The sequence below is a fragment of the Euleptes europaea genome, chromosome 2 (genome assembly GCF_029931775.1).
Source record: "Euleptes europaea isolate rEulEur1 chromosome 2, rEulEur1.hap1, whole genome shotgun sequence".
Taxonomy (NCBI): Eukaryota; Metazoa; Chordata; class Lepidosauria; order Squamata; family Sphaerodactylidae; genus Euleptes; species Euleptes europaea.
Window position 1 is genome coordinate 141367205 of NC_079313.1, and position 25871 is coordinate 141393075.

Consider the following 25871-nt stretch of genomic DNA (forward strand, 5'->3'; position numbering starts at 1 on the left):
GCAAGTGATGAAGGGGAGGTGGTTTGCCATCGCCTGCCTCCCATTTCTCCCATGGAAGCTTCTGGGTGGCCTTGGGCCAGTTGTCACAAACTCTCAGCCAAGCCTACCTCACATGGTTGTTGTGAGAAAACGGAGGATTGGAGAACAGTGTTCTAAGTGGCTTTGAGTCCCCGTGGGGAGGGAGGGGGTAAAGCAAGGTATAAATGTATCACGTGCATATGTAAGCTTGTTTGGAACATTGGTTCTTGTAGGTTATCCGGGCTGTGTAACCGTGGTCTTGGAATTTCCTGACGTTTCGCCAGCAGCTGTGGCAGGCATCTTCAGAGGAGTCACACTCCTGCTGGCGAAACGTCAGGAAAGAAAATTCCAAGACCACGGTTACACAGCCCGGATAGCCTACAAGAACCAATGAACTCTGACCGTGAAAGCCTTCGACAATATTTTGCTTGGAACAGTTGGATAACACTAAATAAATCCAAAGCCGGGGTGAGATCAGAAGGCCTCTCGCCTCCCAGGGCTTCAGTCCTCTGAAATCCCCCAGGCACTTTCTCTTTTTGGAAATCAGCCACAACTAGAACACCCCATGGAAGGATATCAGGGGCTTCACTTGCTCCAGATCCTTTTTCAGAAGGTACGGAAACCACAGCCATGATTCTGAAAAGGGATCCCAGCAAGAGATCCAGACAAACTGCTGACAAGGGGCTAGGAAATCAGCTGCCTTCCTCCCCCCCCCCCTCGCCCACTTCACACAGTCTTTTTCTCCCTGTAGTTTAAATCAGCCAGCTTTTGGACTTGATAAAAATGGTGTTCTTTCGAATTGACCGCTAGAGGGAGCAAAACGTGTGCAGAACTGACCCCCCCCCCCAAGAAACTGGGCATTAGACGCAAGGAAACTGGGAATGCATAAAAGCCCATTGCTGAACACTGGAGAGGAGCGGATGCTGTGTGCAGCAGTCCCCCCTCCTCCCCCCCAGTGCCCCCCCTGCACACACAGAAATTGCAGACCAGGAATATGTCAGCAGTGCCAAGGGGGGGGGGCACTGAGAGCAACTTGTGGAAAGAGGCAGCCCTGCGAAGTGTTGAGTGAAGGTGCCAAGCTTTATTCGGGAGGGGGGAAAGGTGGGCCAAGCGCCCTTGGTCTTTGCAGCCTGGGGGTGTGTGGGGCTTCTTCCTCTAGCTGCCTCCTGGGTGGGGGGCCACCTCCAGCTGCTTCCAGCCCTTGATGGGGGGGAAGTGGCTGCTCGTGAGGGTGACGTGCAGCTGCCGGGGGCCGCTCTTGTAGGGCGTCAGCTGGAACTTTATGCCACCTTTCTCCTGGGCACCGAGGGAGCCCAACCTGGGGGTGGGGGGGGGAGACAAAGCAGGTGAATCACTGCCAGGCTCCAGCCCTTCCCTCCCAGCACTGGCCTTGACCCCTTCCCCGATCGGTCTCTTACCCCGCCCCCCAAAGCAACTGCAGCCACCCCTCAGGATAGCTAGACTTCACCTCCCCCCCCAAACAAAAATGCTCCCCGTGCATCCGGTAGTCATTTGTCCAAAGCTGAAAACCTATCTGGGTGGACAGATCAAATGCGCTCGTAAAGTGGAAGGTTGGCAAAGACCCATCAAGGGTTTCTTCCAGACCTTCTGCCCTCGCCATTGGGAAACCGATTGTAGGAGTGGGGGGGGGGGGACTTTCCTTCCAGGCTTTGGAAACCTTCGCTTCAGCCCAGAGAAATTGGGGGGGGGGGCTCCTTGAGGCGTCAATGGCCAGCCCTGCAGTTAGCTAACAGGCTGCCTGGTCCCTGACTTGTGGGGCTCCAGCTAAGAACTAATCCTTGAACTTATGGGGAAGGGATGCGGGGCAGGGGTGGTAAAAGCCTTACCTTTGGTAACCCCAGAGCTGCAGAGTGGGGCTCCACTGGGCTGCTGTCCCCCTTTTGCAGCCTGGTCTCACAGAAGAATTGGAGTCCCCCCCCCCAATTGTGTTCCCTCCCCCCCCCGTCCCTGGGCAGGGCTCTTCCCTCCACTAGAAGAGTGAGTGGAAGGGGCTGATCTATGGGTGACCCGACAGAGGCCAGAGAAGCCGCCAGCCTCTGTTGGCAGAGGCCAGATCCTGCCATGAAACCCCCCCTGCCTTAATGCCCGCTACTCACTCAATCAGGGTCTGGCCCTTCACCAGCCCACTGCCCTCCACGACCAAGACGCAGCCTCCAGCAGGTTGGGGCAGGGGGTTGACGAATTCCACATGGAGCGGGAAAGACTGGTGCACCACCACCGGGGCCAAGACCTGCACACCAAGGGAGCCAGAGGTCAGCGCAGCAGGGGGGGGATGGCCCGGGCCCCCTCGCCCCTTCCTAGCCCTCCCTGTGCTGCTGCGGTGCGGGGGGGGGGGCGGGCGGGGGGGGGGGCGGGCAGGGAGGGCTCCACCTTTCCGGCTGGGAGGTCCCTTCCTGGGCTGCTGCAAGGGTTTCACGTGAAGACACCAAGAGGGTCCCGCGGGAAAGAGGCAAATGAGGCCGGCACGAGGTGCCCAAGATGGTGCCCCGCGGAGCCCTCTGGAGCCCTGCTGGGATGGAGGGGGCCCTTTCCTAATCTGTGCCAGCCATGCCAGGTTGGCGAGATGCGAGTCCGCGAGCCCCTGAGAGACCAGCAAGAGTTCCTGAGGGTCTCAGCCCCCCTCCGTGGAACGGAGGCTCAGAGGGAACAGATGCCACAGAGGAGGGGAGGGGCTGCCAGGCCCAGGGGGAAGGGGCCAGTCAAGGAAGTCATCACAGGCAGGAAGCCTGCATTTAAAAGGGGGGGTCTAGCCCCGTCTCTGGCAGAAGAAATGCCAGCTGGCTGCAAGGGAAAGAGATAGTGAAGAGCAGCTTGCTGGAAACCATTGGGGACGCCTTCCAAAAATGGGAGAAGTAGGAAAGCGGAGAAGGAAGAGGCTGGACTTAAAAAAAACCAGGGCCATGGGTCCAGTCCAGCCAGGCCATTCGGAGGAGGCACAGCAGGGAGGCGGACGACCAGTGTCAGCCTCCACCAGGAGCCCTCTCTTCCAGAAGAGGTCTGAGGCCCTCCCCAGCTTCCGTCTTCGCCCTCCCTCCCTCCCACCCGCTGCAGGGTTGGCATACACTGAGGGTGAGGGTGGGGTTGGCCATGGTGATGGTCTTCTCCACCAGCATCTTCTGCCAGGAGGTGTTCTCCTCCGCAATGGCGATGGCCTGGACCTGCCGTTCCTCCGCCAGGTGCTTGCCATACTGCCCGTAGGCGATGCGCCAGGAGATCCTCTTCTCTGCAAAGCAAGTCCCACAGTCAAGAGCCCGTCCCGACGGGCAGGAGGCGAGCCCCGGAGCCTGCCCGGCCAGCCCCCTCCTCACCTTCTTTGGGGCTCAGGGAGAGGTAGTGGGTTTCCTGCCAGAAGGGGGGTCGGGGGGTGCCATTGTGCAGGACGGGCTGGGTGCTGAGGCTCAGCTTCACTTCCTTGTGGGCCACTTCCAGGTTCTGCGCCAGCAGCCTCAGGTGGAGGTCCTGCCCGAATTCGGCACTCTCCACCAGCTGGAGCCGGAGGGAGAGCTGCCCCTCCATGGGTGACGCCAGGTTCCCCCCGACTGCCTCAGTGGAGAATCTCGTCTCCAGCCCTGGCGCTTCAGGTGCACCACTGGCCTCTCCGGCCCTGGCAGCGAGCGCCTTTCGGAATGCCCGGCGCTCCTCCACGGACCCTGCGTGGAGACAGAGAAAGAGAGGAATGTCCGCTGGCGCTGGCCGATGCCAAGCCTGCCTCTCCCCGGTCAGGCGCCCTCTCCTTGAGCCGCCCTGCCTGGCTCACTTGCTTCAGGGGCCTGGCAGGATGGAAGGGAACCCTCTCCCGGAGGGCACCTGTACTCCCCACCGCCCAGAAGGGGGAAGGGGCTGTGCCTGGGCTGTGGTTTTTAACAGGAGCTGCTGCGTTTGAGGGGTGGAGAAGGCATCAGATCTGCACTTTGATGCGTCAGAATGCGTACTGGGACCGGATCCAGCCTGGGAAGATCGCTGGCAGGAGCAAGAGAGATAGCTTGGTCCTCTGGGGGCAGAGGCAGCCTTGTGGTGAAGCAGCGGGTGGCGTCTGGGTGCCCAGGCCACCCCAGGGCCCAGGGTTCCTTCAAGGGGGAAGGGGAAGTTAAGTGTCCTCCCAGAGAGACCAAGAAGGGTCTCCCAGCTGATCCTGGTCATGCCTGCGTGTGGCCTGCAGCAGTCCAGGCCTGGGCCCCTCCTGGACACTTGCCCCTTGCCCAGGATGGCAGCCTTTTCAAGCAACCTCCCTAGGGAGCTACCGTCTGGAGGCTGAGCCCCCGGGAAAGCCCAGCCAGCCCTTGCGGTTCGGGGTGAGTGTCTTTGTGTCTGTGGGCCTGGCTTTTTTCTGTTGGCAGGAATGGACATGGCCACGTTGCTTACTGCTAGCATGGACTCTGGCGCCTCAAGGGAGGGGGGGCTCTAGGGTTGCCAGGTCCCTCTTCGCCACTGGCAGGAGGTTTTTGGGGCGGAGCCAGAGGAGGGCGGGGTTTGGGGAGGGAGTTCAATGCCATAGAGTCCAATAGCCAAACCTGGGGGCTGGCAACCCTAGGGCCAGGGAGATCGAGGTTCAAATCCTCCCACTGCTGTGGGAGCTGGCAGGGTGACCTGGGGCCAGAGTCTGGCGCTCTCGGCCTAACCTGCCTCACAGAGGTGGTAAGGGAGGTGGTGGGCGCTCCTTCCCTGGAGGTTTTGAAGCAGAGGCTAGATGGCCATCTGTCAGCCATGCTGATTCTATGACCTCGGGCAGTTCATGAGAAGGAGGGCATCTTGGCCATCTTCTGGGCATGGAGTAGGGGTCGCTGGGGATGTGTGGCGAGGAGGTAGTTGTGAATCTCCTGCATTGTGCAGGGGGTTGGGCTAGATGACCCTGGTAGTCCCTTCCAACTCTATGATTCTGTGAGGACGAGTGGGCCAGGCAGGCCGCCCGGAGCTGCTGGGTGGGAGGGAGGGCGGGGGGGGATCAAATGCCCGAGAGAGACCTTCCCGGTGCTTGTAGGCGCCGGTGATGTCCTCCCGGTCCTGACTCCCGATGCGCTTGGTGCTGATGTGGATCCCGATGGATTTCTCATCCAAGTGCAGCTTCTCTTTCCTTGTCCCGGAAAGCAGCCAAGTGACACGATCCGCATTCACCATTGAGAACACGAAGGGGGCGTCGTAGCGGTGCTGCACATCTCCTTCCCGGATGGCCGTGACGGGGGCCGGACCACAGCAGTACAGCCCTAGGGGAAGGGAGAGGAGGGGAGGGGGCTAGAGACAAAAAAGGCAGTGCTGAGCCCCCCGCCCCCGCCCCCTGGGATAGAGATGGACACGGACCATTGCTGCGTTCCTGGGGCGTCGCATCCAAGACCTGCCAGCCACCGTACCCTGCAGGCAGGTCTCTCCTTGCCATCCAGCACTCGTTCCACACGTGGAAATTCCTGCAAGAAAGGAGGCCGCAGCAGCAGGTGAGGGCTGGTGCCCACGAGAGACAGCGTGATGGAGTGGTTAAAAGCAGTGGTTTGCAGTGGTGGACTCTGATCTGGAGAACCAGGTTCAATTCCCCACTCTACATGAAGCCAGATGGGTGACCTTGGGCTAGTCACAGTTCCCTCTGAACTCTCTCGGCCCCACCTCCCTCACAGGGTGTCTGTTGTGGGGAGGGGAAGGGAAGGGGATTGTAAGCCGGTTTGATTCTTCCTTAAGTGGTAGAGAAAGTCGGCATATAAAAACCAACTCTTCTTCTTCATTCAAGGCTCTGGAAGTAGGGTTGCCAGGTCCCTCTTCGCCACCGGTGGGAGGTTTTTGGGGCGGAGCCTGAGGAGGATGGGGTTTGGGGAGGGGAGGGTCTTCAATGGCATAGAGTCAATGGCCAAAGCGGCCATTTTCTCCAGGTGAACTGATCTCTATTGGCTGGAGATAAGTTGTAATAGCAGGAGATCTCCAGCTACTACCTGGAGGTTGGCAATCCTATCTGGGAGGTGGGCCAGAAAACAACGAGCTTCTGAAGCCCCACAACCAGGGAGGCCAGGAAGTGGGGGAGGGCGGGGCGCCCTTGGGCTCTCAGCGGCGTTCCCTCCGCCACGGCTCAGATGGGGGTGAGCAGGGGCCGTATTTTCCGTCTGGAATGCCCCAGGGTCTATCTGGGTTGCAGCCAAGTAAAGAAGATTTCCTTTCACCTGTGAACTTGAAGAGCCCCAGTGGGTCCCTGGAAGGGAGGACATGGTTTGGAAGGGGGGACCTCAGTGGGGTGGGGTATAATAATGCCTAGAGTCCACCCTCCAAAGCAGCCATTTTCTCCAGGAAGACCCTTTCCGAGGGCCAGGCCCATGTGGGTCTGCGGTAGAACGCTGATTCTGTGACCTTAGGCAGACCATGAGGGGGGACACCTTGGCCATCTTCTGGGCATGGAGTGGGGGGGTCACTTGGGGGTGCGGGGGGGCAGGTAGTTGTGAATTTCCTGCATTGTGCAGGGGGTTGGACTAGATGACCCTGGTGGTCCCTTCCAACTCTACGATTCTGTGATTCTAGAGTCAAGGAGCACCTGAGGCATCAATACGATTTTCAGGGTAGAAGCTCTCGAGATTCCTTCGGCAGGTGGAGAGAGCTTTGACTCCCAAAAGCTTACACCCTGGGAATCTTATTGGTCTCTCAGTGCTACTGGACTCAAGCCTGGGTTTCCTCCAGGGGAGCTGATCTCATCTGGAGATCAGTTGTAATTCCAGGAGTTCTCCAGGCCCCACCTGGAGGCTGGCAACCCTAGGTGGAGCTTTGAGGGGGGGGAGGCTTTCGGTGACTCCAGGAGATATGCCTCCCTGGCCCACTGGCGTGGGGAGGCGAGTGCGGAATCCTCACCACACACTGTCCTTGCTCTCCCGGGGCAGGAGTTGGCCCGTCTTGTCAAAGAAGATGTCGATAATCAGGTTCCCGTCTGTGTCGTGCCCCGAGTTGAAATTAGTCACCACGCGGGTTGGGATTCCGAGGCCCCGCATCACTGTGGAGGGAGAGACAGTGAGCCCCGAGATGCGCCTGGCATAGACCCGGCCGGCATGACGCGAGGCCTCTGCGCCCCCCCCCTGCCCTCACACACCGCCCAACGGCTGACCCCAGGCACGCGGCAGGGCTGGGACTTGCTCTTCCCACTCATCTGGGGAGCTTGAGATTGGGGCTTGTGCGACGCCGGCCTCGGCCCCTCCCTTCAGCCCACGCCCGACAATGCCTCCGTTCATGCTGGAGGAGCTGCAAGGGTCCCTGGTTGTGCCGGACATCTCGGAGCACGCACAGCCTGTGTGGCCGCACGCACGCACACGGAGGTCCCTAGGGATCACTCAGACGAGCCCCGTGCCCTGAGGCAGGCAAAATGCCTCGGGTCACCTTTGAAAGAGCCAGACTTTAAAGTGAGGAGGAATTCACAGGCCCTCATAGTACAGCCAGTATTTCTATTAAGTACAGTGAGAGCCGGCCTGATGTGGTGGTTACAGTGTCAGCCTAGGGTCTGGGAAACCCAGGTTCGAATCCCCACTCTGCCAGGGAAACTTGCTGGGTGACCCTGGGCTGGGGTTCCCAAATGCCCGCCAATGGGCAGGCAATCGGCCACCGATTCTTGCAGCTGCCCCCCCCCCGAGTGGCAAGAGCCTGCTCCCCAACCTGTGCACATCACAGCCGCGAAGACCCAGCACTGCCCGTATCTGACCGGCTGCCCTCCGGTGCGGTCCCACTGCCGGAGGATGGCCAGGCTGCCACTCCACGCGGTCGGGCGGACCCCCCCGGAGTAGTCTTCGCTCCAGTTGCCCAGCAGCACCCCGCTGTCATCGTTGCTGTTGACCTGGAAGGAGGCGGAGGCACAGTGGGAAGGCCCGCCCCCCTCCCCAGGGGCCCCCTCCCACCCTGGGGCCACGCACACGCACCCCCACCAGCACTGTGAACCAGGGCCACCCTCCCTCCCTGCCAGAGTAGGCAGGGGCAGACAGATAGCCGGACAGCCAGACAGCAGCGCCCCAACTCTGAGATGTGGCTGGACACGACCCCCGAGGCACACCCCAGCTCTCTGCCTCTCTCCCGGCAGCCAGCCAGCCCAGCACCTTCAGCCAGGCCCCCACCCCCGATTCCACCACCACCCCAAACCCCGAGTTCACGGCTGCTGCGGGGGAGGGGGCATCAGTGGCTCTTACGATGGCGCTCAGCACCCGGCTGACGTAGGCTGCGCTGCCGCGCAGGGAGCTGTCCTTGGCTGGGTCACGCCGGTAGTTCAAGTTTCGGTCCAGGAGTTTCAAGCAGATGTCCACCACGTCTTCCTCAAACTGAAGGAACAGGAGGAGGAAAAGCCCAGCTGCTGCTCAGCCTGCAGGGAGGAACCACCGGGCGCCCCCCGCCCCACACACACTGAAACAATCCAGCCTGAAATCAAGGAAGGAAGATGCATTTGCGGGGTGTGGGGGTGTGGGAGTGTGGACCGGCCATTCTGGTTACCAGGAAGTTTCCTGGTAGGGCCACCGAGACTAGAGGGGCCGCTGGTGGCCAGGAGCAGAGGGGCCGCTGGTGCCACCAAGGCCCCGCAACCCTCTGCCCCGGCCTCAGAAGCCACTCCTTGATCACCAGCCACAAGTGACCGGCGTCCCCGGCCACCCACTCTCCCCTGCAGAACCATCAGTCCGACGGAGGAAGCCGTGGAGGAGTCAGGGCCCCGGCGCCCCCCGGCCTGCCATGCCGTGCAAGGGCCACTCTGCTGCTTGGCCGGTTCCAGGGCCGGTTCCTCTTTACCCCAGAGCCCCCGCTCCTGTTGGGGAACTGAGGCGTTTCTGGCTGGGACAAAACACGCGCTGCAACCCCAGCAGGAGGGTGCAAAACAGGATTGGGACCGGTGCTCCTTAATTCGTTTCAGTCATGATCTGGAATTGGAGGTAAGCAACAGAGCGGCCAAATTTCCAGATAATGTAACATCATTCAGGAAGAATGGTGAAAACCCAAGTGGACGATGAGGAAGGAGCTCCAGGAGAATCCCTCTCAACTGGCCGAGTGGGCAACAACCCGGCAGACAAAGTCCAGCGTTGGTGGATGTCAGGTGATGCAGACTGGAACAAGGAAACCCCACTTACAGATACCTGCTGATGGGGTCTGAGCTGGCTGAGACAGAGACGGAAAGAGATCTCGGCTCTGATGTAGACCGCTTAATGAAGATGCCAACTCAGCACGTGGCAGTGGTGAAAAAGGCAAGCGGCATGCTGGGGATCATTAAGGAAAGGACTGAGAATAAAATGGCAAATGCCGTCGTGCCCGGCTGTAGTACCTTGTAATGAGAGGGGTCTCATTTGGAACACAGGGCACAGTTCTGGTTGCCATATCTTAAAAAGGCTGTTGTAGAGCTGGGCAACCAAGATGATTAGGGGGTTGGGGCACCTTCTCCATGAGGAAAGGCTGAAGAGATGGGGAAGGTCTGGTTTGGTAAAAAGACAGCTAAAGGGGGATAAGAGAGAGGTTTGTGCCATTGTGCCCGGGGTAGAGAAAGCAGGAGGGAGGAGCGTTTCCTCCCTCTCCCAAAATGCTAGAACTCGGGGCACCCAATGGAGTTGATGGGCAGTCGGTTCAGAACAGACACAAGGCAGGGTGGCCTCGACCTCTCTGCCCCATTTGTGGGCCCTCCAGGCCAATTGGTTGGCCGCTGCTATAGAAAGGATGCTGGACAGGACGGACCCCCAGTTTGAACCAGCAGGGCTGTTGTTTTGTTCTCAGGCTCTTGAGACAGAGCCAAAGGACGGAGCAACCTGTGGGCAGGATGGGGCGTGGAGGTCCCGGATGTCCCATGGGTACCTTCTCCCTGTGGATTCAGCTGCCCAGTTGCTCAGGAGCACCATGCTTCCCTGCAGTCGTGCAGCTGGCCCTGCATCCTCTCTGGTGGTCTCTCAGCTGCACAGAGGCTCCGCGAGCCCCCTTCTCAACTCCTCAGGCCTCAGGCCAGGGTATGAACCGCCCACCCCCCATCCTGGCCACATGGGAACAAAGGTCACCTTTCTCCTAGGCCACCAGGAAAGGCCGGAAGAGGCCGGAAGGGCAGAGGAGAGTCGATGGGCATTCAGTGACCGTGAGAGCCGGGGGGGGCACACCCGGCTCCACTCCGTGCTGCCAGCCTCCGAGTACCTGTCCGTAATTCCAGGGCGATGGCAGGATCCAGTCTTTGTTGCCTTGGTAGATGATGCCGTCTTCGTTCATGACGTACTCCTGCCTCTCCGGCTCACTCGCCAGGTAGACGTCATCCTCTGAGGGCAGGGGGTGGAAAGAGGGGGTGCGTTAGGGTTGCCAACTGCCAGGTAGTTTATGTGAGAGGGCAGCACGAGGCTCAAAAAGAACTTAAATATATATAGAAAGACAATGCTAGCTTAGAAGGCCTATAAATTTATATTAGTATGAGTATCCCAAAATAAGCAAAAAAAATACACTCACAGGTGTATCCTGCTCACCTCCATTGCCTCGCAGGGCTTAAACTGAAAAATACCACACTGGGTTAAATACAAACTCAACAATTCAAGTTACATCTCCAAAGGGCTTGTAATATTAACAATTGTGCAAAAATGCACTAATATTCTGCATCAAAATGATTATGCTGTCACTAATAAGCAATCATGAAGAAACGAGGAAGCGGATCCGTGGCAAAGGTCCGGGGCAAGGACGCTTCTGGACTCCAGGAAGTCTAGCAATCCATGCTCATATAGCTGAAGCAGTGGGTAAGCCATCCGTTTTCACAATAACTTTCTTGAACATAATACCTAATGTACAATGTGATTAACTTGTTGCTACATGGCATCCTGTCTGTTTACCTAGAAACTTTTACAAACCACAAGTGCTTTCTACGGCAGTCTCCTCATCATCCATTGGGTTGGCAAGCTGATGAAGGTCCTCCGAAACACATCCTTGCCACGGACCTTTGCCATGGATCCGCTTCCTCGTTTCTTCATGATTGCTTATTAGTGACAGCATAATCATTTTGATGCAGAATATTAGTGCATTTTTGCACAATTGTTAATATTACAAGCCCTTTGGAGATGTAACTTGAATTGTTGAGTTTGTATTTAACCCAGTGTGGTATTTTTCCGTTTAAGCCCTGCGAGGAAATGGAGGTGTGCATTAACATGATATACCTGTGAGTGTTTTTTTTTGTTTTTGTTTTTTTGCTTATTTTGGGATACTCATACTAATATAAATGTATAGGCCTTCTAAGCTAGCATTGTCTTTCTATATATATTTAAGTTCTTTTTGAGCCTCGTGCTGCCCTCTCACATAGTCTATTTCAGCAACTGCCAGGTAGTAGCAGGAGATCTCCTGCTAATTCAACTGATCTCCAGCCGATAGAGATCAGATCACCTGGAGAAAAATGGCCGCTTTGGCAGTTAGACTCTATGGCATTGAAGTCCCTCCCCAAAACCCGCCCTCTTCAGGCTCCGCCCCCAAAATCTCCCACCAGTGGCGAAGAGGGACCTGGCAACCCTAGGGTGTGTGCGGGACCCTCCCGTCCTCAGTGAATTCTCACCCAGCATCCCCTCCAAGGCCCACCCCTACCCCATGCTCCCTTGCCAGGAGGGCTCAACCCTGGAGGAGTCTGCAGCTGCCACGGCACCCCCCCCCCACACACACACACACACAGCGCTGGTACCAGCGGCATAAGGCCTTGAGGGAACATTTGGGTCTTCTGTACCACTGATCCCTCCCCAGCCTGGGTTGGGGGGGTGGGGAGCCCCGCTCTGCCCGCCCAGTGTCTACTAGGCTGACCCTCACCAGCAATCCCGGCACCTCCAAGACTTGCTGCTCTAAGGTCCCTCTGACCCCTGGAGGTTGGAGGTTTCTAAGACAAGGCTAGATGGCCATCTGTCAGCAATGCTGATTCTATGACCTTAGGCAGTTCATGAGAGGGAGGGCACCTTGGCCATCTTCTGGGCACGGGGTAGGGGGTCACTGGGGGTGTGAGTGAGGGGGGGAAGGTAGTTGTGAGTTTCCTGCATTGTGCAGGGGGTTGGGCTAGATGACCCTGGTGGTCCCTTCCAACTCTATGATTCTATGACCCACACCCCTCCCCTGCAGTGCTGAGCCAGTCCTGGCAGAGGAGCCCACCGAGGGGCAGGCGAATGGGGATAGTGAGGGGGAAGCACTGGGAGACCCCTTCGGGATCGTCCCAAGCCATTTCCTCCATCAGCGGGTTCCTGGGCTCCATCCTGAGGCCTGCAGCTTCCGGGCACCGAGCCGGAGCCTCCTCGGTCCCTGCAGCCCAGGACAGGGGGGCCCCCTCCACATGCAATGGAAGGCCTTGGTGGGGAGGGGGCTCCTGGGAGCTCCGCCAGGGACCTTCTGCGGGGAGGGGAAGCGGGGAGGTTGAGGCCCAGAGAACCGCCTGCCCCTCAGCCCTGGGCCCCCTCTGCTCAGCTCTCGACCAAAGCGAGATTTGAACGGGGGGCTCCCCAGCCCACGCCACCCTCTTCGCCCCAAGGGGCAGCCTGCCCTCCTCGGCAGGCAGCAGACCAGCCAACCGCCCCCCCAGCCGAGGCCCGATGGCCTACCTGGGCACCAAGCGTTGAAGAGCAGGACAAACTCCCCCAGGAGGTAAGAGGCCACCCGGCCATAGCCGGAGTCAACGTGGATCTTGAGCTGGTAGCGCCCGATGGGGGCCCTGGCTGGCGCCAGCACCGCCACATCCGCGGACCGGGGGCCATTGGCGACATAGCCGGCGCTCCAGATGCCGCTGGCCGTGGGCTGCCCCAGACCCAGCAGGAAGACGGCTCGGGTGCCAGACTGCTGCTCCGGCTGGGGTCCTGCGAAGAGGAGGGACCTTTGCCTCAGAGGGGGCCGCCAGGTCGGGGGTGGTGGTGGGGGGCAGCAAGTGGCCAGGCGGAGAAGGGAGAGGTGCCCCTGGGGGCCAGCTGGTGAGTTGGCCGGCTGGGACAGAGGGACTCCCACCCACCTCAGGCAGAGGAGAAAGGGCCCGGGTGAAGCTGGCAGGCAGCGCGTCAGGGCCCGGGGCCACTTGGCAGCTCTCAAGGCCTCAGGCACAGAGCAGCCTTTCTCGCCCAGCAGTGCCAGGGACTGGACCATCGGGGGGGGGTCTTGGCACAGCGCCTGAGCCCCAGTCCCCTTCACGCGGGCGAAGGGCTGTGCTGTGTGGCAAATGCCCCAGGGCTCGGAGGGGGGGGCTGGCTCCTTCTCAAAGGGGAGGCCACTTCTGCTTGCCATGGGGCAGACCCACGAGCTCCCCGCACACTTTTAGCCTCCCATGATCCCTGTGAGGTAGGAAAAGTGGAGGCAGAGTGGCTGGTGCTCCAGGGAGCTTGGCGAGGATTTGAATGCGAGTCCTCATGCATGCTACCCTTCTTCTCACAGACCTCAGAGGCTAAGGAGACGGAGGACTGAGGCCGGGTAGAAGGCGCCCGCTCTGCGGATCGGGGAGGGCAGCCCCTGCGGAGAGGGGGCCCCTCCGCTCGCTTACCGGTCTCTGCAATCAGGTATATGGAGTCTACGCCCGGCTGGTAGCCCCGGGGGAGGAAGTGGAGGCGGATGTCGAAGGCCTGCCCTCTCCTGACCAGCAGCCGCCGGGTGTCGATCTGGGCCGTGTGGTGGCGCAGGTTGTTCCTGGGTCTCAGCCAGTCGATGGACCTCACCTGCAGTCCTAAGGAAGGCACACCGCCTGCTGGGGAGTCTGCTAAGGCTCACCTGGCGCTCCTGGCGATGGGTCCCCACACTGCTCTAAGCCCCTCTCTGGCTCAGCAAAGTGGCACGAGGCTTCTCCACCCCCACCCCCAGCCTCAGCTCTCCCCCATTTGGGCCCGCGCACAGGGGCAGAGCTTGCTGCCTCCGGCAGAGACCTACCTTTGGCCATGATCCTGCCCTGCTTCTCTGCCTCCAAGTGCCTTGCGGCTGCATTGGCTGGCAGAAGCCATAGAGGCAGGGGTGTGGCCCCAGGGGCATGACCGATTCACCCCCCCATTCACTCACCAAGTTTCCTGGCACCAGGGCCAGCTCTTGGGTGGAGCTGCAGCCCTGGGGGGGGGAGGCTTGGCATGGGAGGAGCCCCTGTCAGGAAACCTGTCCTACAGGCGATTCTGCGGGGCTGCCCTCCCTCCCAGCTGCCTGCCGGGGCTCTCTTTGGGGCATGCTAGAGAGCAAAGGCCTCAAACCGGGGGGGGGGGGCTCTAAGGGGGCCCTGGTGGGGGACTTAGAAGAAGAAGAAGAAGAAGAGTTGGTTTTTATCTGCCAACTTTCTCTCCCACTTAAGGAAGAATCAAATAGGCTTACAATCACCTTCCCTCCCCCTCCCCACAACAGACACCCTGTGAGGTAGGTGAGGCTGAGAGAGCTGTGACTAGCCCAAGGTCACCCAGCAGGCTTCACGTGGAGGAGTGGGGAAACAAATCCAGTTCACCAGAACAGAGTCCACCGCTCTTAACCACGACACCATACTGACTCTCAGGCAGGGCCAGAGGACCACCGGCAGCTCCCTCGCTCCTCTTCTTTCTGGCCACAGAGAACACAAGCACCTTGTGGAGCAGGACCAAGCACGCCGTCCCCTTGGTGTGTGGCTGTCCTGGTGTGCCCTGTCTGCCTACAGGAGGAGGACGCTGCCCTGGAGAAGGCCCCACCAAGCCCACCCCTCCCGAGCCAAGCTTGCCTCCTGAGCCGGAGCCCCACAGCCGGTGGCTCTCCCCCTCCCTCCAGGGCACTCGGCTGCCCCTCCCTCAGCTCATCCCCACTGCCCTCCCCCCCCATGCACGTGGCCAAGCAGAGAGTGGCTGGCTTCAGGGAGTGGGGGGGGGGTCGCCCCAGTTTGATCTTTCCCAGTGTGCTTCAGCCGCTGCAGTTCCTTGCCTCTCTTGGGGCGCTGCTCACCCCGTTCTTGGTGCCAGGGTGCCAGGCCTCACACTCACTGCTCAAGGGGTGGGGGTGAGGAGGCGCCCACAGGTCTCAGTGCCCTGCTGTGCCCTCCATGCCATGGGCAGGCGTGGGGATTTACACAGGCAGGCCAGGACCAGCCCAAGGGGTGAGTCTCCCATTCCAAGAAAGGCTCAGAGCCGCCCTGCGGTTTCTGGCTGTCATCTCTCCCCTCCCAGAAGGGAGGCTCTTCCTTTTTCCCCTGCGAAGGGTGTGGGTGCTGACTCACCAGAGGCCCCCCTGCCCTGCCCCCGGCTGTGCCTTCCTCTTGCCAGACAGCCAGGGCTTTCTCCGCAAGGGTCTTCTGGACCCTGCCGTGGGCTGGGCCCGGGAGACAGGTGGACACCTGCCGGGGGGTGGGGGGTCAGAGGAGACAGAACGTGCAGAGTCACAGGAGGCTGGACTGCTTTTTTCTCTATATGGAATTGCTTTCTACATAAATAAGTGAATAAATAGGCAAGTACACAACTCAGTCCCGGCATCTGACCTGGAGCAGTGGTCCCTTGTAGGAACTACAAGGATGACTATGTGTTAAATGCCCTCCAGTCGCTTCCGATTCATGGTGACCCTATGAATCAGCGTCCTCCAAAACGTCCCAGCATTAACAGCCTTGCTCAGGACTTGCAAACTGTGGGCCGGGGCTTCCTTGATGGAGTCAGCCCATCTCATGTTCAGTATGCTCTTTTCAACTTTTCCTGATTGTCTTTTCCAGTTTCCCTTGTCTTCTCGTAATGTGACTAAAGTATGACAGCCTCAGTTTAGTCATTTTAGCTTCTAGGGACAGCTCTGGCTTGATTTGCTCTAGAACCCACTGGTTTGTCTTTTTGGCCGTCCATGGTATCCGTAACACTCTCCTGCAACACCACATTTCAAAAGAATCAACTTCCTTCCTGTCAGCTTTCTTCATTGTCCAACTTTCGCTCCTATACATAGTCATGAGGAATACTATGGCATGAATTACCTTGATCTTGGTCACCAGTGACACACCCGTACACTTAAGAATCTCTTCTAGCTCCTTCATGGCTGCCCTTCCCAGTTTCAATCTCCTCCTGGTTTCTTGGCGGCAGTTTCCCTTTTGGTTGACAATGGAGTCAAAAAATAGGATATCTTGAACAATGTTGATTTCTTTATTGTCAGCTTTAAGGCTGTATAATTCCTAGTAGTCACACAGCAACAGATAGTACATGCTGTACACAGTAGAAGAAGAATTGGTTTGTATATGCCGACTTCCTCTACCACTTAAGGGAGACTCTTTCCCATTATTAAAGCATCCTGACTGAATCATTCTGTTATAATATAACCCTATTTATTACCTTTGTAAATACGCCCTGCTGAATAATTCAGTTCTGCACCGTTTGTGGAAAACCTGGAAGGTGGGGGCCTTCCTGACCTCCTCGGCAGGAGGCCATTCCACAAGGTGGGGGCCACAGTGGAGAAGGCACACCTGCGAGCAGTCTTTGATTTTGCCAATTTGCAGGTTGGCACCCCCAGAAGACCCTGCTCAGATGAGCGAAGCTGCCCCAGCAGATGCAGCACACAAAACAGTGTGCACGCTTTGGAGTTCTCCATAACTCTTCATGCGGGGAAGAGAAACATGGCCGTCTCTGGTCATCTCTTAGCCCCAGTAACCCATTAAAGGCTTTGGCTGCCCCCCCCCCCCCCGGCTACTGAGGCTGGGCCACTGCTGGTTGCTTGAGGGCCACCTTTGCCACAAGCCACGGCATCTGGTGCACGGGCTCAGTCTTCATCAGGTGGGTGAAAACATGGGGGGGGTAAATAGTAGCAACATATGCAGTAGGTGTGATACTTCGGGTTGCCAGGTCCCTCTTCGCCACTGGGGCGAGTGGGTGGGTTTTGGGGGTGGGGCCTGAGGAGGGCGGGGTTTTTTGGGGGAAGGGGAGGAGCTTCAGTGCCATGGAGCTTCAATGCCATGGAGTCCAATGGCCAAAGTGGCCATTTTCTCCCAGGGAACTGATCTCAGTCCCCTGGAGATCAGTTGTAATAGCAGGAGATCTCCAGCTACTACCTGGAGGTTTGTAACCCTAGTGATTCTATATGTTTTCAGCCCTATATGTTTTCAGTTCTTTTATTGCCCTTCAATTTCAATGTTGAACAGCATCAGGAATACTGGGAGCAAGTCAGATTAATGGGGCTGCCAATTGTCTGGTTCCAGCAAGGCTCCTGTGCCTATGCAACCTGCCAGGACAGACTGCAGGTCTATAGGTAGAGCTGCTCTGTCACTGCCTGCCCATGAAAGAGACAACTGTGCTGTAGGAAATATTGTCGAAGGCTTTCACGGTCAGAGTTCATTGGTTCTTGTAGGTTATCCTGGCTGTGTGACCGTGGTCTTGGTGTTTTCTTTCCTGACGTTTCGCCAGCAGCTGTGCTGTGCTGTAGGAATTTAGCAAAGGTGCAGAGCTAGGCTAGAATAAGAGAGTTGGCAACCCCCCCACCCCCGGCACCACAGTTGCAAGCACATCGGCCCCATGGGCCATTCACCATACTCTAGACTCAGCAGTTGGCTGCTACTGCATTGTGCATGGTGTCCCTCATGAACTCTCCCCCTGTTGGATGGCTGCCTGCCTACCAAGAGACACAGGGACAGTCATGAGTAATGTTATACAGTAGCAGTAAACAACGAACTGGCTCCTAAGTTCTGTCAAGGGAGCTCTCCCAGGGCTTGCAGCTCCGCTCTCTACCTTGTGGACACCATGTGACCATACCTGTCCCTTCCTTACAAACTGAACCTCCTCCATGAGAATCGAACTTCTAATATAATTTAATACAATTCGGATACTTGGAATCTCAGCAAATTACTTTGAAGTTGCTTTGAAGGAGTTACCTTTGAATTACTGCTATCTGAATGGGAGTACGCCAGTCGTGTGATAAGCTTCACGTTTTAAATTACGACCTGGCAGCTGGGTGGAGGAGATGAGATTAAGTGTCCCGGAGATTTATTGTCCATGGGGCAGCTGCTTGGACTGTGGGTTGTGCTGTAGTATCTCTCTGTACTGAGTCAGGAAGCCGCTGGGTCTGAGTTTTAAAGTTAATTAACATTCTCCTGCTGCAATAAGTTTTCAAAAAACTAGACGCATTTTAATGGGGGCCGGAAAACGCTCTCGCGACTCGGAGGACTTAAGCGCTACGCCTGCATGTGTACAGCTCCTCCTCACCAGGGGCACGAGCCAAAGGGCAAGAGCTCTTAGCCTGGGGGTCAGGCCTGAGGGCCCCGTAAGAAGCCAAGAAGTTTGCACACTATATATGTTGAAGGTGTTTTTGCTTCTGATAGCAGGGAGTGTTGTGAGGCAGTTTGTCAGGGGAGTTATCAGGTAAGTACAGGGGGGGAAACGGTACCACTTCTGCAATGGATCGCAGCAGCATGGCTGGTGAGGGAGCTGAGGTAGTGATACGCAAAGTCTGGGGCCACATGTTCCTGTTCTTACCTGAAGGTAACAACAATTACACTTGCATCAAGTGTAAGTTGGTAGCACTCCTGTCAGAAAATACCGGGGCTCAAGGCAGGCTTGTTCACACTCCATTTGGTAAAGGAGGGTGAAGAGTTCATGGACAGAACGCACAAAGCACTCTTGAGAGGGCAACAGGAGGATGAGGGAAAGGTATTTCACCAAATGGAGGAGCCCCCAACACAAGAGGAGGAGGAGGGGGGGCGCATGGAAGAATGTGACCCACAGGAGCAGGAACATCAGGAGACATTCTCAGCAATCTGTTCCAGGATCTCTGCCTAGACATTGATTCTGGACCACTGGAACAAGGGCGACTCCCCAAGCCTTCCCAAAGCTTGAAGGCATCCTGATGACTCCCCAGCCTGAAACTCTGGATAAGCTGGGCAAGAGGCTGCATATAAATGTTAAGTAATGTTGGGGAGAGGATGTCACCTTGCGGCACCCCACACACCAAAGGGCCCTGCTGCGATACCTCCTCCCCCAGCGTCACTCTCTGTCCCCGACCACGGAGAAACGAACTCAGCCGTTGCTGAGCCCTGGATCCCGATGGTAGGGTCACAGACAGCAACTATCCAGTTTGGAGAGAAAGAATGAAGACCCATCCAATCGAAAAGGGCTTGTGGATGCTTACACAGACTGAACCTCCAGCCAAAAGTGCAGAGCGACAGGCTTCCTGGGATTTACAAGACAATCAGGCAAGAGGTGTGACAATCTCTGGCTTAACAGATAGACCGCTATTAAGGGTCATTAAGATGCTAACTGCCAAGTCTTTAAGGGTGGAATTACAGAGGTTGCAAGTAAAATCCTCATTAAAGAGCCAGATGTACCTTCTGAAATGGCTGTTTAGCATAAGAATGTGGGAAGGTGCAAATCTCTGACAACATCTTGACAGAATGCTTGATTTAGGTGAACAGTTGAGAGCTGCAAGAAAGGAAATTCCTGATGAGGATATGGTTGTGTTAATTTTAATCAGCCTGCCGAAATCATGTAAGAATATTGTCCACAAAATTGAGGCAAAAGATAATTTGTCTCTACAAAGTGTTATCAATCACTTGGAGGAAGAGTTATCTAGATGGGAATGTAAGACATTAGAGAATGGGCAAATAGCTATAAAAATAAATGACAATGGCGAGATCAAGTGCCCGTCTTGTGGGAAAAGAGGGCCCCTCAAGAGAAATTGCCCCTCAGGCACTAACCAGAGGAAAGCCTTTCCCAAAGAAGAGGGAAAGCCCCAACAAATGTTTTTGCCATTTTAATAAATGCTGTTTATTCTGTATGATCCCAGAGACCAGCAATGCATGGTTTTGTTTGACGTTAATACAAGGGGAACCTAAAAAGCACTTGCACACCCTTTCTTTCCATTCCACGTGAGCTGAGATTGGGTCAGATTCCACAGAATCCTGAAGCCCCAAGCAGGGACCCCATTCTCTGCCGCCCGTGGTGAACCTCCTGAAATTTGGACGGCTGCTTTGGCTGCAGGTGGTCCCCTGTTCAGTCCTGAGCACATGCAGGCAAAAGGGTCTCCATGTTAGGAAAAGATCAGATCCGCATGGACGGGCCATGCGTAGGATTCATGTCACTGCCCTCATCACATCCATTTGCATTGGGTCAGCTCCTTCCCCTATTCTCCCCCCCCCCATTCCCCCTCTTCACCTGAGCAACGCTGGAAGCCTTTCTCCAGCCTAAGGGGCCTTCCGCCAACTAAAACAAATATCAAAGCGAGTCACTTGGCTTTCTGTTACTGTGAACAGAATAATAAAAACATAGAATCACAGAATGGGAAGGGGCCGTAGAGGCCATCCAGTCCAACCCCCTGCTCAATGCAGGATCAGCCTAGACTAGCATCCCTGTGTGAGGTTCTCCAGCCAACCTCGGCAATCCCAAAAAGTCACTCGCTCAGACAGGCAGGTCTAAAGCAGGTAAACGTTTATTCAGGAGCCGCAGGTACAGCATAAGCAATCCACAGGTTCAAAGCTGCTAATGACCATCCATTCTACAAAGCATAACTTTAAGCACAAAGCAACCCCAGGTGCAAGATCAAGCAGGCCTGGGAATTGGGAGATAACAGTGCCTGGTGGGAAGCAGGGAGTAAGCAAGCCATAATACTGAAGTTGCCTGCTTGCGACTCAAGGTCAGAGCAGGGGTGGGGAAGGCAGGGAGCGGGGATAGTTTGAACAGCGCAGGGAAACAAAACCGAAAGATGCTCTTGAACAGAAATGGGCCTAACTCATGTCAAGAGGCTGCCTGGACCGCACGACTCCTGACAGCCTGACAAGTGTCTGTCCAGCTGCTGCTTGAAGACTGCTAGGGCTGAGCTTACCCACCTTCCTGGGCAGCCCTTTCCACTGCTGAACAACCCTTACTATAGACAATTGTTTCCTAATATCCAGACGGCACCTTTCTGCCCATCCAGAACATCCGGTATTCCGTTTCAGTGGGGTATAATGACACAGATTCTACCTTCCAACGCAGCAGTTTTCTCCAGGGGAAGTAGGGTTGCTGACCTCCAGGTGGGGGCTGGAGATCACCTGGAATGACAACAGCTCTCCAGGTGACAGAGATCAGTCCCCCTGGAGAAAATGGCCACTTTGGCCACTGGACTCTATGGCTTCAAAGTCCCCTCCCCTCCACAAACCCCACCCGCCTCAAGCTCCGCCCCAAAAACCACGCACCGGTGGCGAAGAAGGACCTGGCAGCCCTAGGGAAAGGGCCTTTCCAGGGCTGTTTTGGCCTTGGAGGGAACACTGATTGGGGCCAGGCCTGGCAGCAGCCACTGGGTGACTTGATCCCACCCAACTTGCATGAACCAGCTAAGCCTGGCTGCTGGCTATTGTTCAACAGCAGCCACCCGATGAAAGCCAGGCTGGCATAGTGGTTAGAGTTTCTGAGTACGGTCTGGGAGAGCCGCGTTTAAATCTCCATCTGCTGTGGAAGCTCACTGGGTGATTTGGGGTCCATCACATACTTTTAGCTTAACCTACCTCACAGGGTTGCTGTGAGGGGGAAAAGGTGGAGAATAATGTAAGCTGCTTTGGTCCCCACTGTGGAGAAAGGTGGGGTATAAATGAAGTAAATAAATAATACATATAGCTGAAGGTAGGAGGCAGATAAAAGGAAGGTTGGTGAATGGCTGAGAAGGTGAGAATGAGGCAGGGAAAGGGGAGAGGATATGGGGGTTGACAGGAGGAGGGAAAGAGTGAATAGTGTGGGGAGGGAGGTACAGGAGAAAGTGAGGAACCTCCCCACAAGTCCTTGAGGGCGCTCCATGCCATGCATGTGGGCCTGGCCCAGTGGCCCAGCAACACACCACTGGGCCCAGGGGGCTGCCAACGTCCAGGTACTAGCTGGAGAGCTCCTGCTAGTGTAACCCCTGCCAATATTGTGGGCTTTAGGACCCAGGGGGCTCACTGAGCGTGGGCAGTTAGGCAAGTGACTAACTGGGACAGCCACACACCCCGCCATCAGCTGGGCTGGCCGGGAAGAGGGAAGCCAGAGTTAAACGGGGGGGGGGGGATTTAATCCTTTCCCTTTACTGGTTCAGACTGGGGAGAGAGAAGAAGGGGCCTTCCGCATCCTCAGCCGCTTGCATCGAGAATGTAAAGGGAAGCAACCACCCTGCAGTCAGACTTTAAGTTGTGGACTTTCCTTTCTTTCCTTGTTATTGCACTTGGGGTTGTTTACCAATGTACAGAGGGCCCTTCCTGAAGGGCACTGAAGAGTTTGTGTACTGGGTTTGTGTTTGTAATTGTTTGGTTACTTGAAGTTGCAGAGGAAGGCCCTGGCAAACCACCTCTGTTAAGTCTCTTGCCATGAAAATCCCAAAAGGGGTCGCCATAAGTCAGCTGCGACTTGAAGGCACTTTACACACACACTTGAAGTTGTATAGGTTGTGCTGTTATATTAAATGTTTTGCTGTTCTCTTGCAGGCAATTTCACATCTGTCCACAAGGAGTGCTGCCATTCCATTGAATTGGTTGTGATTGAGTAAAAAAAAAACCCAACCTTATCCTCTAGTGGGGATTTGTGTCACCGGGGCTGTGCAGGGTTACACTAGTACAACTGATCTCCAGCCGATAGAGATCAGTTCCCCTGGAGAAAATGGCTGCTTTGGCCATTGGACTCTACGGCATCGAAGTCCCTCCCCTCCCCCACCCTCCTCAGGCTCCGCCCCCGAAACCTCTCACAGGTGGCGAAGAGGGACCTGGCGACCCTAACTGGGCCCGAGTTTTCCTAGATAGAAGCTGCTGGCGGAGGAGAGGGAAGCCTGAAAGCAAAGGGGCGGATAAATGTAGGTTGGCTGTTGGGTGGGAAGGGGAGAAGGAAACAGGTAAAGGGGAGAGGCCGTGGGGGCTTTCAGGAAAGAGGAAATAGTGGGGAAGGGGGAAATGAGCTGCCTCCTGCAAATCCATGCAGGTGCCCCACTTGTCTCTTCTAATTCTAATACTGTCTGTTGAGCCGATTAAGTGTCTGGTTGTCAGAGACAACAGCAGTTCTCCTCTGAGCCTGAGCACAGAGAAGGAGCCGGTTGGAACTCCCTGCCCCAGGATCTGGTGATGGCTGCCAACTTGGAAGGCTTTAAGAGGGGAGTGGACATATTCATGGAGGAAAGGGGTATTCATGGCTATTAGTTAAAATGGATACTAGTCACGATGCATCACCTATTCTCTCCAGGATCAGAGGAGCAGGCCTATTATTTTGGGTGCTGTGGAACACAGGCAGGATGGTGCTGCTGCAGTCAAAGTCTTGTTTGGTGGGCTTCCTGGAGGCCCCTGGTTGGCCACTGTGTGAACAGACTGCTGGACTTGATGGGCCTGGGTCTGATCCAGCAGGGCTTTTCTGATGTTCTTATGTTCTTATGTTGGCCGTGGCGTGAGACAGGATGCTGGACCTCGATGGCCCCAATGTCTGAACCTCCGGGCTTTCCTTATGTTCACTTCATCTTGTGTGTCCAGCAGATCCCAGGGAGGCTGTGGAAACTTGAACCGGTGTCTGGAGGCAGTTTTAGACTGGAGGAGGGCTATCAAGCTGAGGTGTAACCTACAAAACAGAGGTGCACCTGGTGGGGAGATAGGGTTGCCAATCTCCAGATACTAGCTGGAGATCTCCTGCTATTACAACTGCTCTCCAGCCGATAGAGATCAGTTCACCTGGAGAAAATGGCCACTCTGGCAGTTGGACTCTATGGCATTGAAGTCCCTCCCCTCCCCAAACCCCACCCTTCTCAGGCTCTGCCCCCAAAACCTCCCGCCGGTGGCGAAGAGGGACCTGGCAGCCCTATGGGGAGAATGGCTCACCTGGGAACTGGGCTGTCTCTTCTATGGATGGGGCCGCTCTCCCCCCTAAAGGAGCAGGTTTCCCGCTGTGCTCAGATCTCCTGCTGGATAAACAGGTGGCCGCGGTGGCCGAGGGGCCTTTCAGCAGCTTTGACTAGTGAGCCAGCAGCAGTCCTTCCTGGGCAGGACAGGCCAGGCCACTGAGCTGCATGGCTTGGTAACCTCTCACTTCGGTCAGTGCCGAGGGGCTTCCCTGGAAGTTTGTCTGGAAGCTGCCGTTGCTTCCCGGTGCTGGTATTTCCCTTCAAAGCCCTGCACAGCCTGGCACCCACACACCTGAAAGACCACCTGTTCCCCTACGAACCTACCCAGCTGCTCCGGTCATCTTCAGAAGCCCAGCCCACCTGTCGCTGGATGGGTAGGTGACCCACGCAAGGGCCTCCTCGGTCAGGGCACCCCCACTGTGGAGCCTCCTCCTCCCTCCCTCGGAGAGCCTCCGTTTGCCTCCCTCCACCCGTCTGTCTTCTGCCAGCAGGTGAGGGCCTTTTTTGTTTTCTTTGGCATTTCCTCCCTAACTCTTATGACCCCTCCTCCTCCCCCCGTTTGTGTGTCTCTGTGTTTAAATGTTTCATTTGTTTATATTGTGTTTTATTTGTTTTAAATGTTTGATGTATATCTGTATTTTTAATGTTTTTAATGTTTTAAACATTTTAATGTTTGCCTCCTTGGTGACTCAGAATTAGGTGGAAAAGCCAGTCCCTGCCACGAAAGCTTGCCAGGTGACTTTGAGCGGCCACACTCTCAGCCTAGTATACCTTGCAGGGTGGTTGTTGGGTCCATAGGGTTGCCTACTCCAGCTGGGGAGATTCCTGGTAGTGTCTGGGGATGGCAGTTTGGGGAGGGAGTTCAGCATGGATGTGATGCCACATATGGCCCATCCCCCCCACCCCCAAAGCGGCCATTTCCTCCTGGGGAGCTGATCTCTGTCATCTGGCGATCAGTCACAATCCTGGGAAAACTCCAGGTGCCACCTGGAGGTTGGCAACCCTGTGTTGGGAGGACAATATTGAAAGCTGCTTTGGGTTACTTGCAGACAAGTAAATGAAACGACTGCCGAGTCCCTCTGCTGCCCCGTCCCTTTGACACAAGGAGGTTGGCAGCACCTCTAGGCGGGGGCCTTTCTCCTCGGGCTTTTTCCATGCACACTGGCAGTGGATGAAAGAGAACGGTCTCCCCCACCCCTCTGTCTTGGAGCCTGGCTGGAAAGGCCCTGTGCCCGGCCGGGGTGGCTGAGGATCAGCCTCTGAAGGCGTCCTGACTGGCAGAGCGGCCTTTGTGCCAGGCTCTGAGGCTGTCCCGCCCAGCCTGGGAGGTGTTGACTGAGTAGGCGCCCAGGAAAGCCCGGTGGAAACTCTTTGCTGGCTGGGTGATTAGGAAGAGGTGGCATGCTTGCACTTCCAGCCGAGGGTGGCAGTCCGCCCGCGTACCCGCCTGCCTTGCGGAAGAGGTGAAATTGCTCTCCAGCAGGAGATGCCGGTCAGACCAGGTTCTCTCAAAGGATCCACCCGCCAGCCAGCCAGGGAAGATGGAGTGGCAGAGAGCAGCGCCCAGCTGCCTTGGTGCCTGAGCTCTTGCCCCCCTGCCATGCCTCTGGCACGCTCGTTGGCCCACTGCACGCCCACCCTGCAAGCCTCCCGCCTGCTTGTTCTGGCAGCAGACCGTGCTGCTTCGGCCTGGCCTCGGAGATGCTTGGAGCCGCCAGAGGCATCCGAGTGGGTGGGTGTGGCTGCCCTCCACCTTGGCACTGAGGAGCTGCCCAGCTGTTTGGTGTCAGAATTGGCTTCCTCCCCAGCCTCTTCCATTGTGGCCCATCTGAGTAATGGGACGGGGGTTTACCTCTGCAAAGCAACAGGGCCAGGCATGCCCTGGAGGTGGCACTGCCCGGGAGTGTGCTGAGATCATCCAGACTGATACACAGCTGGCCAGGAAGCAGCTCGCAGAGGGAGGCTCGGCTTCTGTCTATCCTAAACCAGCCTCCAAAGCGAGTTTTCATTCAGGACGTTCCTGTGCAGAAGGGAAATCCCGGGGCCTCTGCATGAGGCCTGCGGTGTGCTTTGGGGGGTGGGGGGAGGGTTCCTTCGACCAGTTCTTGTGCAGGTGTTCTTATGCACTCGGCGGTCATACACCGGCTTGACCTGCAGAAAGTTGCTGGCAGTTGAGGGACTGCCAAGGG

The 25871-nt window shown here is 56.7% G+C and overlaps 1 protein-coding gene across 1 annotated transcript; it reads right to left on the reverse strand.

The window, feature by feature from the left end:
* Nucleotides 1–1172: 1172 nt before the first annotated feature.
* On the reverse strand, nt 1173–25500 carry LOC130473437 (protein-glutamine gamma-glutamyltransferase 5-like). Its single transcript, XM_056844958.1, has 15 exons — nt 25126–25500; nt 15131–15247; nt 13884–14013; nt 13463–13642; nt 12540–12791; nt 10132–10250; nt 8169–8297; nt 7645–7822; nt 6853–6991; nt 5335–5438; nt 5001–5240; nt 3348–3689; nt 3102–3262; nt 2136–2269; nt 1173–1336 (listed from the first exon to the last, which is right to left on the reverse strand). The coding sequence occupies exons 1-15, from the start codon at nt 25498–25500 to the stop codon at nt 1174–1176; spliced, it is 2763 nt and encodes a 920-aa protein (XP_056700936.1). The 3' UTR covers nt 1173.
* Between the last annotated feature and the right edge of the window lie 371 nt (nt 25501–25871).